Consider the following 15,567-nt stretch of genomic DNA (forward strand, 5'->3'; position numbering starts at 1 on the left):
CATGTGCTGTAAAAGGTACACCTGACTGGCCAGGTGACAACAGAAAGGCTGACCATAGGTAGCAAGGAAGCTGAAATAAAGTTAAATTGAGGTGATTGCATTAGGAACATTTATATTTAAATACCTTTAATGTTTAAAGTTAAAAAAAAATACAGCTCTGTCCCTGCAACATGGGTTTAAGATCATGTACACAGGGATGTGAGCTACTTTGTACCATCATTTTGTTAAAAAAAGGATGGATATGAAAGGCCAAACACTAACTACAGTTGGGGCAGCTTACAGAACTTGTTATCTTTTGGAAAATATATTGCACACGCACACACACACAACCTAGTCTCACACTTAGCCTTGCTCAGATCTACAAATTATTGCATAATACAAACTTATGTATGTTTTGTGTTGCAATCCAAGTATGATAGTTTGTGATCCTGTCCTGAGGTGCTTTATTAATTAGTTAATTGTATACTGTTCTGCACAGGTGGTGAAAATAGATGAAGCAAAAAGAATGGTGTACGTTTACCTCTTCACTTCAAAGAACTTTGCTGATCCTGAACGGAGTGTCAATCGCCAGATTGCAAATGTTGAATGGAAACCGCAGAAGAACTTGCCTAGCACTGTTGCCCCCTTATCAAAAGGCAAAAGTGATGTTGGCACACATACAGCCATACCTTTGAAAGAACAAGCTAGCATTACGAAGAAACCCATCGCTGAGCAGACTAGCACAAGCCCTTCCTTCGATCTTCCAGCCCCTTTACCTCTGCCAAAGAGCAGCGAACATATGGATGTCTTTGTGTCTGTGGCTTGCCACCCTGGCCATTTTGTCTTCCAGCCATGGCAGGAATTGCACAATTTGGAAATGATTATGGAACAAATGCTTTTACACTACAGCAGTACTGAGGAGAAAGCGGTGGACATTGAGAAAAATAAAATCTATGCTGCAAAGGTGGATAAAAAGTAAGTGCATAGTTGCACTGTTGAAAAATGTTTTGTAATCATCTTTCTCCTTTCTCCTCTCCAAAAGGCTGAAGGTTTTTTTTTTTTGGTTTTCTTTTTACCTTCATGCACTCTAAGCATAAAGGTAAAAAACCTTCAGTGTGCAGCTTCCCCTTCAGCCCCCCCGTACTTTCCTGAGCCTGATTTCAATTCAGCGATGTGCATGAGAGCAGCCGCTCTCTCGAGTCTCCCCACCATCATTTGTTGAGACACAGAATCTGGAGCCATTTGCTCCCGTTGCTGTCAATCATAGCCAGTACGTTGGGTTGGGGCCAAGCCTTGCTCTGCGTCTTATAGGCACCCAGAGGTGGCTCAGGAGTGAACACACCTGAGTGCTCCCAAAGCAAGGCACTCAGCCGGTGCGAGGACCCAAGAAGAGGATGATCGGGGCTGCTCTATGCAAAACCATGCACAGGGCAGGCAAGTATGACATGTCTGTTTATGCCGCATGCGTATCGTCACTAATGACTTGATCAGGAGAAGTCTGGTGCTTCAGTTGTGATGGCTTGTTCTAAGCATCTAAACAGTGCTTGACAAGGGACTGATGTTGGTACAAATGTGTAGGGTATTCTGACTGTGTGCTCAGGAGTTAGAAAATAGGTCAAAGGAGAATCTGACTCTGATCCCCTTCGCGGGACCTGCTCTTTACATTGTCATTAGCAACACTCCCAAGGCTGGCACACTCCTGCCTCAATGCAGGAGGTCTGTGAAAGGGTTTCTGGAACCCTACACTCCCATCTTTTACTGCACCTGTTGCTCATAGGTGCTCAGAGTCTGCTTTTAGCTCAGACCTCAGGGGTTGCAGTCAGAGGCCTTCCAATCCTTCTGTTAACCCTTCTGCATGAAGGTGCATTCACACTTTTTTGTTTATCTGGCAGGGTCCCTGGGCAGTGTACCTCCCTAGTGTTTCAGTCTTCAGGTCACCCCTGTAATCGTAATGTAATTTTTTGTCACAATGTTCTTGAAAATGAAGAAATTTAAAAAAAGTTTCACATTTTAAAAAAATGTTTTACATACTGTCACCAGTGCAGTAAAGCGTCATCATATAACTGGTGTGGTGGTGATCAGGGACACTGGTGACAATATGTTTTAAAAAAATAATAATTTGGGGGCTAATGTGGTTTCTTTGGATTGCCCTTTTTCCATGATCTTTTCTTGTGAGCTCTTGGTTACCTTCAGCCTATCCTTAAATGTCAAGGTTCCTTGATTGCTTTGGATCATGTAGTCCCAGATGCTTTCTGGACCCTGGCTAGGGAAGAGGTTGCCCTCCTGTCAGCCTGAGAATGTGTCGGTCTCTGGTTCACTAGAACAGATTGTCCTTGCCTCATTGTGAAATCCTTCCATGTGTCAGTATACTGATCTGGCCTCTGTTGGATGTCTCCTGTGTGCTACAGAACTACCTCCTCAGGGAAGGTTTGGAAGATGTGGTGTGTGTTATGTTAACTACACTAGCACCTCTGCTGACAAGCCTTCACCTTCTGGATCCACTCAGTTTATGGCCTCCCGGTTGTGTGTTGTGAGAGCTCAGCACCTGTGTGCCCCACTCAAGGTCCTGCTGCAAGTCCTTCCTGTGGGGAATAGTCTGGAGGTCTCCTTTGTCTTACTTTGTTGTTCCTGATCCTAATCAGGTCATTGCCTCAAGTAAAGGGGCTGAGCTGTGTGGCCCTCACCCCTTGGTGAAGAAGGTGGATTGGGATCGGTACCAAGGCTTGATTCCTAGATTCATGTGTTGCATAACTAGCTAGGAAGGTTTGCAGTGTTTTCTATCACTCCTTGGGGTATGCTGTAGCAAGAATTTTGTCAATCCTTCATTTAGGGAGTGACACACTGGTTCAGTTGTAAGGTACTCTTGGCCTATAATATCCTTTCTGTTTTAGGGGATTCTGCTCACTCATTCTACCTCACTCTTCAGGATGTCTTGAGTGTGGGGTTCTATCTAGTTTGGGGGGATTCTTTTATTAATTCGGGTGGGTGTTTTGTTGTGAGCGCTCCCACACCTCTGCTCTCTTGCGGCAAGGTTTATTGCCTAACACCAGGCAGCCCTTTCCTCCTCATTGAACTTTTCCTGTGTGTAGGGTTAAGAATATATGCCCTGGGGCTTTTCATGGACTTTTTATGTTGTCCAAACTTCTCTAAGAATTTGTCATGGGCCTGGGTCCAGTGAATTGTTGTCCTCTGTTGAGCTTGTTGATCTGTTTTTTTTTCCATCATGTTATTGGTGTGCTTACTCTTGCGTTTATTGACAGACTCAGCTCTTCTTAATCTTGACTGTAGGTGGCGCTATAAATCCTATGGTCAAGATTAAAGTGGTAGTAAAGGCTGAAGGTTTTTTTACCTCCATACATTCTATGCATGAAGGTAAAAAAACCTTTTGTATGCATCAGTCCCCCCTAAAACTTACCTGAGCCCCAACTCAATCGAGGCCACTCTGTGAAAAACCACTGCACAGAGCAGGTTAGTATAACATGTTTATTATTTTTAAACATAAAACATCTGCCTATTAACCGCCTCCCATCCGCCATATAAGGTAATGACGGGCGCAAGGTGGTTCTCTCGTTCTGAGAGGACATCATATGATGTCCTCCCACTCTAACCGCGCAATCGGTGGTGCACTGTGTCCCTGGGACACAGCGGATCACTGATCAACGGAAAGAGCTGATAACGTCAGCTCTGTCATGTAATCAGCTGTGTCCAATCACAGCCCGTTGCATGTAAATAAGGAAATGCCGGTTACCGGCATTCCTCTCTCCTCTCCACACGAGCTGTCACGCTGACAGCTCGTGAGGCGGTAATTGGCATTACTCAGAGGGGACATGTACCAGTTTGCGCTGATGATCAGTGTAGCTCCATCAGTGCCACCTGTCAGTGCCCATCAATGCCACATATCATTGCCCATCTGAGCTGCCTTTCAGTGCCGCCTATCAGTGCCATCTAACGGTGCCAGTCAGTGCCGCCTATCAGTGCCATATATGAGTGCTGCCTTTCAGTGCCCATCAGTGATGCCTATCAATGACCGTCAGTGCCTCCTCATCAGTGCAGCCTATCAGTGCCCATCACTGCAGCCTCATTAGCGCACATCAGTGAAGGAGAAGAAGCACTTATTTACAAAATTTTATAACAGAAACTAAGAAAAAATGTGTTTTTTTTTTTCAAAGTTTTCTGTTTTTGGTTTGTTTAGCAAATAAAAAACACAGATGTGATTAAATACCACCAAAACAAAGCTCTATCTGTAAAAAAAAAAAAAAAGATAAAATTTTCATATGGGTACAGTGTTGTATGACCGCGCAATTGTCATTCAAAGTGCGACAGCGCTGAAAGCTGAAAATTGGCCTGGGCAGGAAGGGGGTATAAGTGCCCTGTAGGCATGTGGTTAATATCACTTTAAAAAGAGCTGTGTTCAATGAACATAGAGAGAAATTTTATGAGTAACAAAAATCTTGTGTTGTTTTTTTTTTTGGTTTTTTCTGGCCCTTTTTATGGCTTTCTCACAAAGCTTCAGGCATGCTGGATAGAGGAGGGTTATACAGAGGCTGACATACTGCTTTTCTCTCTGGCAGTGTCCCAGCCGTCTGCATGCTGTAGTGTAACTCCACTATAATAGCATTTCTTTGTCCTTCAGTTAGCTACATGAAAGATTTTAAATGAAATGTGTAAAATGCCTAAAGATATTTGGCTTCAAAGTACACCTGTCAAAACAGCCATCACATTATGTAAAGCATTTGTCTCAAGTACAATTTTCCAGCTTATCAATGCTGTCATTTTGATTGAAACCTGCTCAGCCACTGGCTAGAAACATGTAACAATATTTACAAATTCAGGCTTTCAGTGGAAAATTGAGGTATTCCACCTTGTTACAGCTAGCCCCTCACAATGTCTTTCAAGTCCTTCTGTCGTAGCCTTCCCACCCTTCATCATACCCAGCTTAATAGTTTTATATAAAGTCATTGAAGCTTGATAGACAGGCATGGGGCACATACTAATTACACTACCAATAGTTTTGGCATACTGCTACATAATGCAGCCCCCACATATTGTTACTGCTTTGTGGGTACACTGAACATTACTGTAGCTTGTCACGTGATTGCGTGCCACATACCAGCTGGCTGGAAAGCGCCATCCATAGTTTTCAGCTGAGAAGGATTGGATTGAAACCCTTGCTTATTTCCATGTGCCAGTGTCAAAAATAAAATGGCAGGGCCTACTATGGAGAAAAACTAGACTACCGTCTGTGAATAGGGAAGGTATGGTGCAGTGAAGTTTACGTTAGGTTTCCTGACTGACATTTTTTGTTTCTTGGTGACATGTTTGTTTTAAAAGCAGTCATATATTGCTTACAATTGGGTTTTTATTAACCATTTGGCGGGCGGCAAATGTTATCCGCGTTCCGGGTGGACGCCATATGGAGGCGTCCTGCAGAGCGGCGCGATCTGTCACCGGCTGTGTACCTCGGACACGGCCGATGACAGATCTGAGTATCGGCCCCGTTGTCGGTACCATGTGACCTGCTGTGACCAATCACAGCAGGTCACATGACCGTTGTATACAATGGATGGCTTCATTCATGCCATCCATTGTATACTAGTGTCTAGCTGTGATTTGGCCACAGCTAATCACATGACATGTGCATGTGATTAGCTGTGACCATTCACAGCTAAAGCACAAAAACAAAAAAAAAAAAACCCTGAATGAATCGATTTCATTCTGGTAAATGCTTGCTTATAGCAAAGTAATTCTTTGCTATAAGCAAATTGTGTAAAAAAAAATAAATAAAAAATACTGATCACTTCCCAAAGTAGTGCAATGTTACTATGGTAACATTGTACTACTTTGGTCATAGTGAAATATGAAGAAAAAAATCTTAAAAAAATAAAAAAAAAAATATATATATATATATATATATTTTTTTTTTTCCCATACTGTCACCCGTCAGTGTCCCTAATCACCGCCATGCCAGTTATATGATGACGCTGTACTGCACTGGTGACAATATGTAAAAAAAAAATAGTGAAACTAATTTTTTTAATTTTTTCATTTTCCGAAAAATTATGACAAAAAAAATACAACTTCAAAAAACTCGCCATTCCTCTTATGAAGTATGTCGGACTTTGCAAAACGGGGTCATTTGGGGATATCTGTACTGTTCTGACATTCTTGGACCTCAAGAAATTAGATTGGCCGTCATATCTGAATATTGATCAATCCTGAAGTACTATCTCATAGTTTGTGAACTCTATAACTTTCCTACAAACTAAAAAATACATCCTAATTTGGGTTATTTTCACCAAAGACATGTAGCAGAATACATCTCGGCCTAAATTTGTGAAGAACAATTATTTATTTGCAAACTTTTATAACAGAAACAAAGAAAAACTTTTTTTTTTCAAACTTTTTGGTCTTTTTTTTGTTAATTTAGCAAAAAAATTAAAACCCCAGCGGTGATTAAATACCACCAAAAGAAAGCTCTAATTGTGTGAAGAAAATTATAAAATTTTAGTTTGGGTGCAATATTGTATGACCGCGCAATTGTCATTCAAATTGTGAGAGTGCTGAAAACTGGCCTGGGCAGGAAGGTGTAAAATTGCCCGGTATTGAATTGGTTAAAAACAGCCTTACTTTTTATTTTAGGTGGTACAGGGTTCTCTTGAAAGGAATCCTCACAAATGGCCTGGTGTCTGTGTATGAGCTGGACTATGGCAGACATGAGCTTATCAATTCTCGTCAAGTGCAGCCTCTAATTGAAGAATTCAGGCAACTACCTTTTCAGGCTGTAACAAGTCAGCTTGCAGGTAAGAACATTATGGTTTACTAAGCCACTTTTGTTTTTATGATTTTATCCGATAATATTTCTCTTCAAAATGTTTGATTAACCAACATAAATGTTGGTAAGGTGTACAATCACCCTTTGTATCATGTATTTCTATGTACTGTAATTAATTGTTTAACCACCACCAAAATTTCTTCCTTTACATGCATGTGGTAAATTAAGCTGATCTGTGTAATGGTCTTTACCAAAGTTAAAACAGTGTCCAGGTAAAATGACTGAATGTATCCCTTTTAGTTTTTTAATATGGCACAGTTTCTTGTAAAATGTGATGTCTTTAAATGCCATTTACATTGTTTTTCCTCATTGTGGTAGGTTTTGGTGTGTACTTTTTTGTGCAAGAGGTAGATTTATTTTGTTAATATATATTTTACAGTCCCTATACTGAATAAAGTATGTTGGCTTCATCTTTAACATTCATTATTTTCACTTGGTATGGTATGCTACCACAAGGAATTTGTGACAGTCACTGTTCAGTGGAAGTATATACAGTGGTTATAAAAAATTTACACACCACTGTTAAAATGTCAGGTTACTGTGATGTTAAAAAATGAAATCATTTCAGAACGTTTACCACCTTTTTAATGTGACCTATAAACTGTACAACTCAGTTGAACAACAACCTGAAAACTTAGTCTTATACCTGGGGATGTAGCTGTGTTCAGAATTATGCACTCACATTCAAAATCATGTTAAATAGGAGTCAGTACACACGTGCCATCATTTAAAGTGCCTCTGATTAAGCCCTGGTTCACACTGGATGCGACTTGGCATGCGATTTGCATGCCCTGTGACTTGCAAATTGCATGCCAAGTCACATCCTATTGTCCGCAATTGGAGCGGTCATAGTTTTGAATGGCCCAGCCGGAATGGCCCAGACCTGAATCCGATCGAAAATCTGTGGGGTGATCTGAAGAGGGCTGTGCACAGGAGATGCCCTCGCAATCTGACAGATTTGGAGTGTTTTTGCCAGGAAGAGTAGGCAAATATTGCCAAGTCAAGATGTGCCATGCTGATAGGTGCTTCAACTAAGTATTAGTTTAAGGGTGTGCACACTTATGCAACCATATTATTTTAGTTTTTCATGTTTACTTCCCTCCACCTAAAAGATTTCAGTTTATTGTTCAACTGAGTTGTACAGTTTATAGGTTACATTAAAGGTGGAAAAAGTTCTGAAATTATGTATCTTTGCTCATTTTTTTACATCACAGAAACCTGACACTGAATCATTAATTGAAAGGGGCATGTTCAAAATAATAGAAAAAACAAGTGGCCCTTATTTAACCGAAATGACGAGCGCAAGGCTGTTCTCTCCTTCTGGGAGGACGTCTAATGACGTCCACCCACTCTAACCGCACATTCGCGGCTCCGAGGGCTCGCAGCGTGGCGATCGGTGGTGCGCTGTGTCCCTCGGATCAACGGAAAGAGCCGAAGACGTCGGCTCGGTCATGTGATCAGCTATGTCCAATCAAAGTTGATAGCATGTAAATAAGGAAATTGGCGGTTATCAGCATTTCTCTCCTCACGAGCTGTCACGCTGACAGCTCGAGAGGAGAGCCAGTAATCCGCATTCCTCAGAGGGGACATGTACCCTGATGATCAGTGTAGCCCCTGCAGTGCCACCTGTCAGTGTCCATCAATGCCACATGTCAGTACCACATATCAGTGCCTACCAGTGCACATAAATGCCATATATCAGTGCCCATCTGAGCTGCCTTTCAGTGCCACCTATCAATGCCAGTCAGTGCCGCCTATCAGTGCCCATCAGTGATGCCTGTCAAGGCTCATCAGTGCCCATCGCTGCAGCCTATCAGTGCCCATCAGTGCAGCCGCATTAGCACACATCAGTGAAGGAGACAAATCACTTATTTACAAAATGTTATTACAAAAACTAAGAAACTTTTTTTCCCAAATTCCCCAATTTTTAGTTTTTGCTATGTTTAGCAATAAAAATGCAGAGGTGATTAAATACTACCAAAAGAAAGCTCTATCTGTCTCAAATAAATGATAAAAATTTCATATGATACAGTGTTGCATGACCGTGCAATTGTCATGGTATAAGTGCCCTGTAGGCAAGTGGTTAAGGACAAAGGCAGCCAATTTTGTACATGCTGGGTATATAGTGCATTTCTCTGAAAATCTGAGTAAAATGGGTCGTGTCAGACATTGTTCAGAAGAATAAAATGTTAATTGGAGATAGGAAAATATAAAAAAGTGCAGAAACTGATTGGCTGCTCAGCTAAAATGATCTCAAATGCTTTAAAATGACAACCAAAACCAGAAAGACATGGAAGAAAAGGAATAAAATGAAAAACTATCAATCGAATGGATTGAAGAATAGCCAAAATGGCAAAGACTTGGCCAATGATCAGCTCCAGGAAGATCAAAGAAGGTCTAAAGTTACCTGTGAATACTGTTACAATTAGACACCTATGTGAAGCCGAGCTATCTGCAAGAAGCCCCCGCAAAGTCCCACTGTTGAAAAAAAGATGCACTGAAGACGTTACAATTTGCCACAGAGCACAATGACTGGCCTAAAGAGAAATGGGGCAACATTTTGTGGACTGATAAAAGTAAAATTGTTCTTTTTGGGTCTAGGGGCCAGAGACAGTTTGTCAGACCCCCAAACACTGAATTCAAGCTACAGTACACTGTAAAGTATGATGGTGCAAGCATCATGATATGGGGATGTTTCTCATACTTTGGTGTTGGGCCTATTTATCGCTTACCAGGAATCATGGATCAGTTTGAATACATCAAAATACTTGAAGAGCTCTTGTTTCCTTATGCCAAGGGGAAATGTCCTTGAAATGTGTGTTTCAACAAGACAACGACTCCAAACACACCAGCAAGCGAGCAGCTTCTTGGTTCCAGACCAACAAGATTAATGTTATGGAGTGGCCAGTCCAATCCCCTGACCTTCGTTCAGTAGAAAACTTGTGGGGTGACATCAAATGTGCTGTTTCTGAGGTAAAACCAAGAAATGCAGAGGAATTGTGGAATGTAGTGCAATCATCCTGGGCTGGAATACCTGTTCACAGGTGCCAGAAGTTGGTTGACTCCATGCAACACAGATGTACAGCAGTTCTCAGAAACAGTGCTTATACAACTAAATATTCAGTGATTCACAGGAAAGCTAAATCTTCATGCATTTTTCAGTTTTTACAGTAAATGTTTCAGTTTGTAAAGAAAACTGGAGACACTATTTTTTTGAACAGCCTAATATTCATTTTTCTTCATTTTCTCTAAAGTAATAACAAATTTGAGACTTTTTTTCTTCATGTTTTGATTTAAAATAGCCTGAGCAATGTTCCTAATGCATTTGCGTGTATGGAAATAAAAGCTGTTATAAGGATTTTGAGCTTTACTCACTTTTAAACACACTGCTACTTTTAACACAACTTTATGTACAGTATCTCACAGAAGTGAGTACACCCCTCACATTTTTGTAAATATTTTATTCTATCTTTTCATGTGACAAGACTGAAGAAATGACAGTTTGCTACAATGTAAAGTAGTGAGTGTATAGCTTGTATAACAGTGTAAATTTGCTGTCCCCTCAAAATAACTCAACACACAGCCTATAAGGTCTAAACTGCTGGCAACAAAAGTAAGTACACAAGTGAAAATGTCCAAATTGGGCCCAAAGTGTCAATATTTTGTGTGGCCACCATTATTTTCCAGCACTGCCTTAATCGTCTTGGGCATGGAGTTCACCAGAGCTTCACAGGTTGCCACTGGAGTCCTCTTCCACTCCTCCATGACGACATCACAGAGCTGGTGGATGTTAGAGACCTTGCGCTCCTCCACCTTCCGTTTGAGGATGCCCCACAGATGCTCAATAGGGTTTAGGTCTGGAGACATGCTTGGCCAGTCCATCACCTTTACCCTCCGCTTCTTTAGCAAGGCAGTGGTTGTCCTGGAAGTGTGTTTGGGGTCGTTATCATGTTCGAATACTGTCATGCAGCCTAGTCTCTAAAGGGAGGGGACAATGCTTTGCTTCAGTATGTCACAGTACATGTTGGCATTCATGGTTCCCTCAATGAACTCTAGCTCCCCAGTGCCGGCAGCACTTATGCAGCCCAAGACCATGACACTCTCACCACCATGCTTGACTGTAGGCAAGACACACTTGTCTTAGTACTCCTCACCTGGTTGCCGCCACACACGCTTGACACCATCTGAACCAAATAAGTTTATCTTATCTTGTTCCAGTAATTCATGTCCTTGGTCTGCTTGTCTTCAGCAAACTGCGGGCTTTCTTGTGGATCATGTTTAGAAGAGGCTTCCTTCTGGGACGAGGTCAGCCATGCAGACCAATTTGAGGCAGTGTGCGGCGTATGGTCTGAGCACTGACAGGCTGACTCCCCTCCCCTTCAACTTCTGCAGAAATGCTGGCAGCACTCATACGTCTATTTCCCAAAGACAACCTCTGGATATGACGCTGAGCACGTGCACTCAACTTCTTTGGTCGACCATGGCGAGGCCTGTTCTGAGTGGAACCTGTCCTGTTAAACTGCTGTATGGTCTTGGCCACCGTGTTGCAGTTGAGTTTCATGGTCTTTGCAATCTTCTTATATCCTAGGCCATCTTTATGTAGCAACAATTCTTTTTTTCAGATCCTCAGAGTTTTTTGCCATGAGGTGCCATGTTGAACTTCCAGTGACCATTTTGAGAGAGTGAGAGCAAGAATCCCAAATTTAACACACCTGCCCCACATTCACACCTGAAACCTTGTAACACTAACAAGTCACATGACACTGGGGAAGGAAAATGGCTAATTGGGCCCACTATGGGCATTTTCACTTAGGGGTGTACTCACTTTTGGTGCCAGCGGTTTAGACATTAATGGCTGTGTTGATTTATTTTTGAGGGGACAGCAAATTTACACTGTTATACAAGCTGTACACTCACTACTTTACATTGTAGCAAAGTGTCATTTCTTAAGTGTTGTCACATGAGAGGATAGAATAAAATATTTACAAAAATGTGAACTCACTTCTGTGAGATACTGTATATACATTACTTTTTACTCTTGATCCATACCCCTATACGATCAGAATTCCTTTTTTAGGGCTTACAATAGGGACTGCTGCTCCTCTCAAAAGATCCATGCTTGGATTGCTTTTCAGAGGCATTTGACTGACGTATAGGGTGAGATGTTGCTTCTTCACCACCTGTTTTAACCCCCTGAATGCAGCACCTCCATGTCGCACCTGTGTGCAATTCACGTAGTTGGGGGTGGTTGCAGTATGGCACCACATGGCCATAGCATGACCCTGTCTGCTGCCTCTACTGCCAAAGGGGAAGCATTTGAGGTATGGTAAAAACATGGCTCAACCACATGTTTTTACTTTCCCCAAGTCTCACTTGTGAAGCTAAAGCTAAGCTAAAATGCACCAAGCCTTAGACTTAAGTGTCTCAAGACTGAAATCCTTTTCAAGGGCGCCATGGCTAAAAAAAAAAGTTGAAAAACACTGTTTTATGCTTTTTGTCTGCTGAAACATTTTTTTATATAACTTTTCATTGTTTAATTTAATCAATTTAGATATTTAACAGGCACATTGTTCTCACATTGTTTAAAAGTTTTGATATAACTATTTGAATGTTAATTATTGTTTTTTTTACAGGTATTAAATGTGAGCAATGGTCTGAAGAAGCTTCAATTGTATTCAGAAACCATGTGGAAAACAAACCCCTTGTGGCACTTATACAAGCAATACATGAAACCGCAAATTCATGGGATCGGAAGGTTGTGGCATATTTAGTGGATACATCTCTTCCGGACACTGACTTATGGGTTCATGACATTATGTCTGAATACCTCAGTGAGTTTTCAAAGCCCCAATAGAATGCACTTCAGAGACCACTGATGGTCAATTTCAGAAGCAATAACTGATATATATAGTGTGATCTTCTAAGGAGCCACCTTGTTCCTTCCTGATTTGCTGAACGTTCTAAAGTTTGGACATTTGAGACTTGTTTCTGTGAAAGATATTTAACAGAATAATTTTGTTTACATTGTTTAAAAGAGTTGATTTTTTTTTCTGAACATTTGCACATTAATAGTGTAGCTGTACAAAGTTGGAATATATTAAAGAGTACCATGAAAGATATTTAAAGAATAATTTTGTTTATAATCTTTAAGAGTTGATTTTTTTTTTTTCTGAACATTTGTACATTGTTTAACATTGTAGCTGGAGAAATTTGGAATATATTGCAGAGTACCATAAAAAATATTGAACTGAATAATTTTGTTTTGTTTTAAGTGTTGATCTTTTTATGAACATTTGCACATTGTTTAAAGCTAGGTTCGCACTATTGCTGGCGGTTGCAGGTGTGAGAATCACAGCTGTTCCCGCACCCACAACCACCCACAGCCAAAACATGCTCCACTTTACAGACTTGTGAGGCTGCCATTCATTCTTAATGGCACCCCCACACATCTAAAACCGCAGAGCTGGGGGCTCAGGAAAATGATACTTGGGAGACATTACACAAACTATGGTTAATTTGGGAACATTACTCTACCTCTGATAAATTGAAGTCCTTAGTGGCCACAGAAATTATTTCCATTCCTTCCTGATTCTCCCTAACGTAGTTTTTGTTTCCCCTTGCAGTTTTTGGTAATACACTTGTAGACAATTGGATTTCTCTTCACTGCACCCAGAGATTTCCCCACCCTCTACCCTTTCCCCCTTTTTGTTATTCTTTTTCTTGGTCTCTATTTTTACTTATGTTTCTGGCAAATTTGGTTTATCTATTAAAGGGCTCCCAAGTACACTATATTGCCAAAATTATTGGGGCAGCCCTCCAAATCATTTGATTCAGGTGTTCCAATCCCCTCCATGGCCACAGGTGTATACAATCAAGCACCTAGGCATGCAGTCTGCTTCTACACACATTTGTGAAAGAATGGGACGCTCTCAGGAACTCAGTCAATTCAAGCGTGGTACCGTGATAGGTTGCCACCTGTACAATAAGTCCATCCATTAAATTTCCTTGCTACTGAATATTCCATGGTCAACTATTAATGGTATTATAACAAAATGGAAGCAACTGGGAACAACAGCAACTCCGCTATGAAGTGGTAGGCCACTTAAAATGACAGAGCGGGATTGGTGCATGCTGAAGCGCACTGTGCGGAGAAGTCGCCAACTGTCTGCAGAGTCAATAGCTAAAGACCTCCAAACTCTGTGTGGACTTCAGATTAGCACAACAACAGTGCATACAGAGCTTCATGGAATGGGTTTCCATGGCCGAGCAGATGCAACCAAGCCTTACATCACCAAGTGCAATACAAAGCATCGGATGCAGTGGTTTAAAGCACACTGCCATTGGACTCTAGCGCAGTGAAGACATGTTCTCTGGAGTGATGAATCATCTGTCTGGACATGCCTGGGTTTGGCGGTAGCCAGGAGAGAACAGTACTTGCCTGACTGCATTGTGTAGTGCAAAGTTTGGTGGAGGTGGGATTATGGTGTGGGTTTTTTTCAGGGGTAGGGCTTGGCCCCTTAGTTCCAGTGAAGGGAACTCTTAAGGCGTCAGCATACCAAGACATTTTGGACAATTTCATGCTCCCAACGTTGTGGGAAAAGTTTGGGGATGGCCCCTTCCTGTTCCATCATGACTGCGCACCAGTGCTCAAAGCAAGATCCATAAAGACATGGATGAGCGAGTTTGGAGTGGAGGAACTTGACTGGCCTGCACAGAGTCCTGACCTCATGATAGAACACCTTTGAAATGAATTGGAGCGGATCCTGCGAGCCAGGCCTTCTCTTCCGACATCAATGCCTGACCTCACAATTGCACTTCTGGAAGAATAGTCAAAAATTCCCATAGACACACTCCTAAACCTTGTGGACAGCCTTCCTAGAAGAGATGAAGCTGTTACAGATGTAAAGGGTTGACCAACTCAATATTAAACCCTACAGACTAAGACTGGGATACCATTAATGTTTATGTGCGTGTAAAGGCAGGTGTCCCAATACTTTTGGCAATATAGTGTATGTTGGGGTTGTTTACAAGTTGACATCAGCATGGTTCCCTTCTCTAACAACTCTTTCCTGGAATTTTTTAGGTTCACTCTTTGTAAAATTGTGTTGGCGAACATTTTCATATATCTGTATTCACTGATTTTGACTGATTGTGACATATTTGCCTATCTTGACAATAAAAAATATATTGAACCTAAAACTGCAGCGCATTTACGGGTGTGGAAACCGCTGGGAAATCGCATGGTTTAAATGGACAATGCGATTTTCCCTACTGCTGCGGTTTAAAAACGATGCAAGATCCTTTTTCCCTGTATGAAACGCAGGCGTAGCAGTTCAATCAAATGAATGGATTCTCGTGCCCAAGCAAATGCAGATCCCAGAGCCACAATAGTGTATGTAAGCCTATCCTAATAGTGTAGCTGTACAAAGTTGGAATATATTGCAGAGTACCTTTAATTTACCAATAAAATAGTTGAACGTGCTGCAACATATTTTTTAGTATGAGCCCACCCACCATTTTTAGCATTATAGGTCATTTTAGAAGTTTCAGATATAGGAAATGGCACAGATCCATAAGTTTTTAATTGGGTGTAGAAAGCAGGGTTAACTTTTTATAACAGCGGCGATGAAGCCAGATGGTACTTACTCCTGAAGATGTCCTTTACTGATGGCGAAAAACGTTGGATGGAACTTTCGTTGACGTGTCATATCTGTTCTTTGGAGCACACTGACGATCTATGGATTTGCTTATGTAAG

At 41.4% G+C, this 15,567-nt stretch overlaps 1 protein-coding gene across 1 annotated transcript; it reads left to right on the forward strand.

The window, feature by feature from the left end:
- The first annotated feature begins 482 nt into the window (after positions 1 to 482).
- On the forward strand, positions 483 to 15,010 carry TDRD7 (tudor domain containing 7). The gene is made up of 3 exons (XM_089652745.1): positions 483 to 954; positions 6,619 to 6,779; positions 12,445 to 15,010. The coding sequence occupies exons 1-3, from the start codon at positions 506 to 508 to the stop codon at positions 12,663 to 12,665; spliced, it is 831 nt and encodes a 276-aa protein (XP_089508871.1). The 5' UTR covers positions 483 to 505; the 3' UTR covers positions 12,666 to 15,010.
- The last annotated feature ends 557 nt before the right edge of the window (positions 15,011 to 15,567 follow it).

Source organism: Staurois parvus, unplaced genomic scaffold, assembly GCF_062004578.1.
Source record: "Staurois parvus isolate SC_StPar_1 unplaced genomic scaffold, SC_StPar_1.0 ptg000692l, whole genome shotgun sequence".
Classification (NCBI taxonomy): Eukaryota; Metazoa; Chordata; class Amphibia; order Anura; family Ranidae; genus Staurois; species Staurois parvus.

Coding starts and splice junctions, on each gene's coding strand:
- TDRD7 (XM_089652745.1), top strand. CDS start 506: ATGGTGTACGTTTACCTCTTCACTTCAAAGAACTTTGCTGATCCTGAA. Junction 955..6,618: donor GCTGCAAAGGTGGATAAAAA/GTAAGTGCATAG, acceptor TTTTTATTTTAG/GTGGTACAGGGTTCTCTTGA. Junction 6,780..12,444: donor TGTAACAAGTCAGCTTGCAG/GTAAGAACATTA, acceptor TTTTTTTTACAG/GTATTAAATGTGAGCAATGG.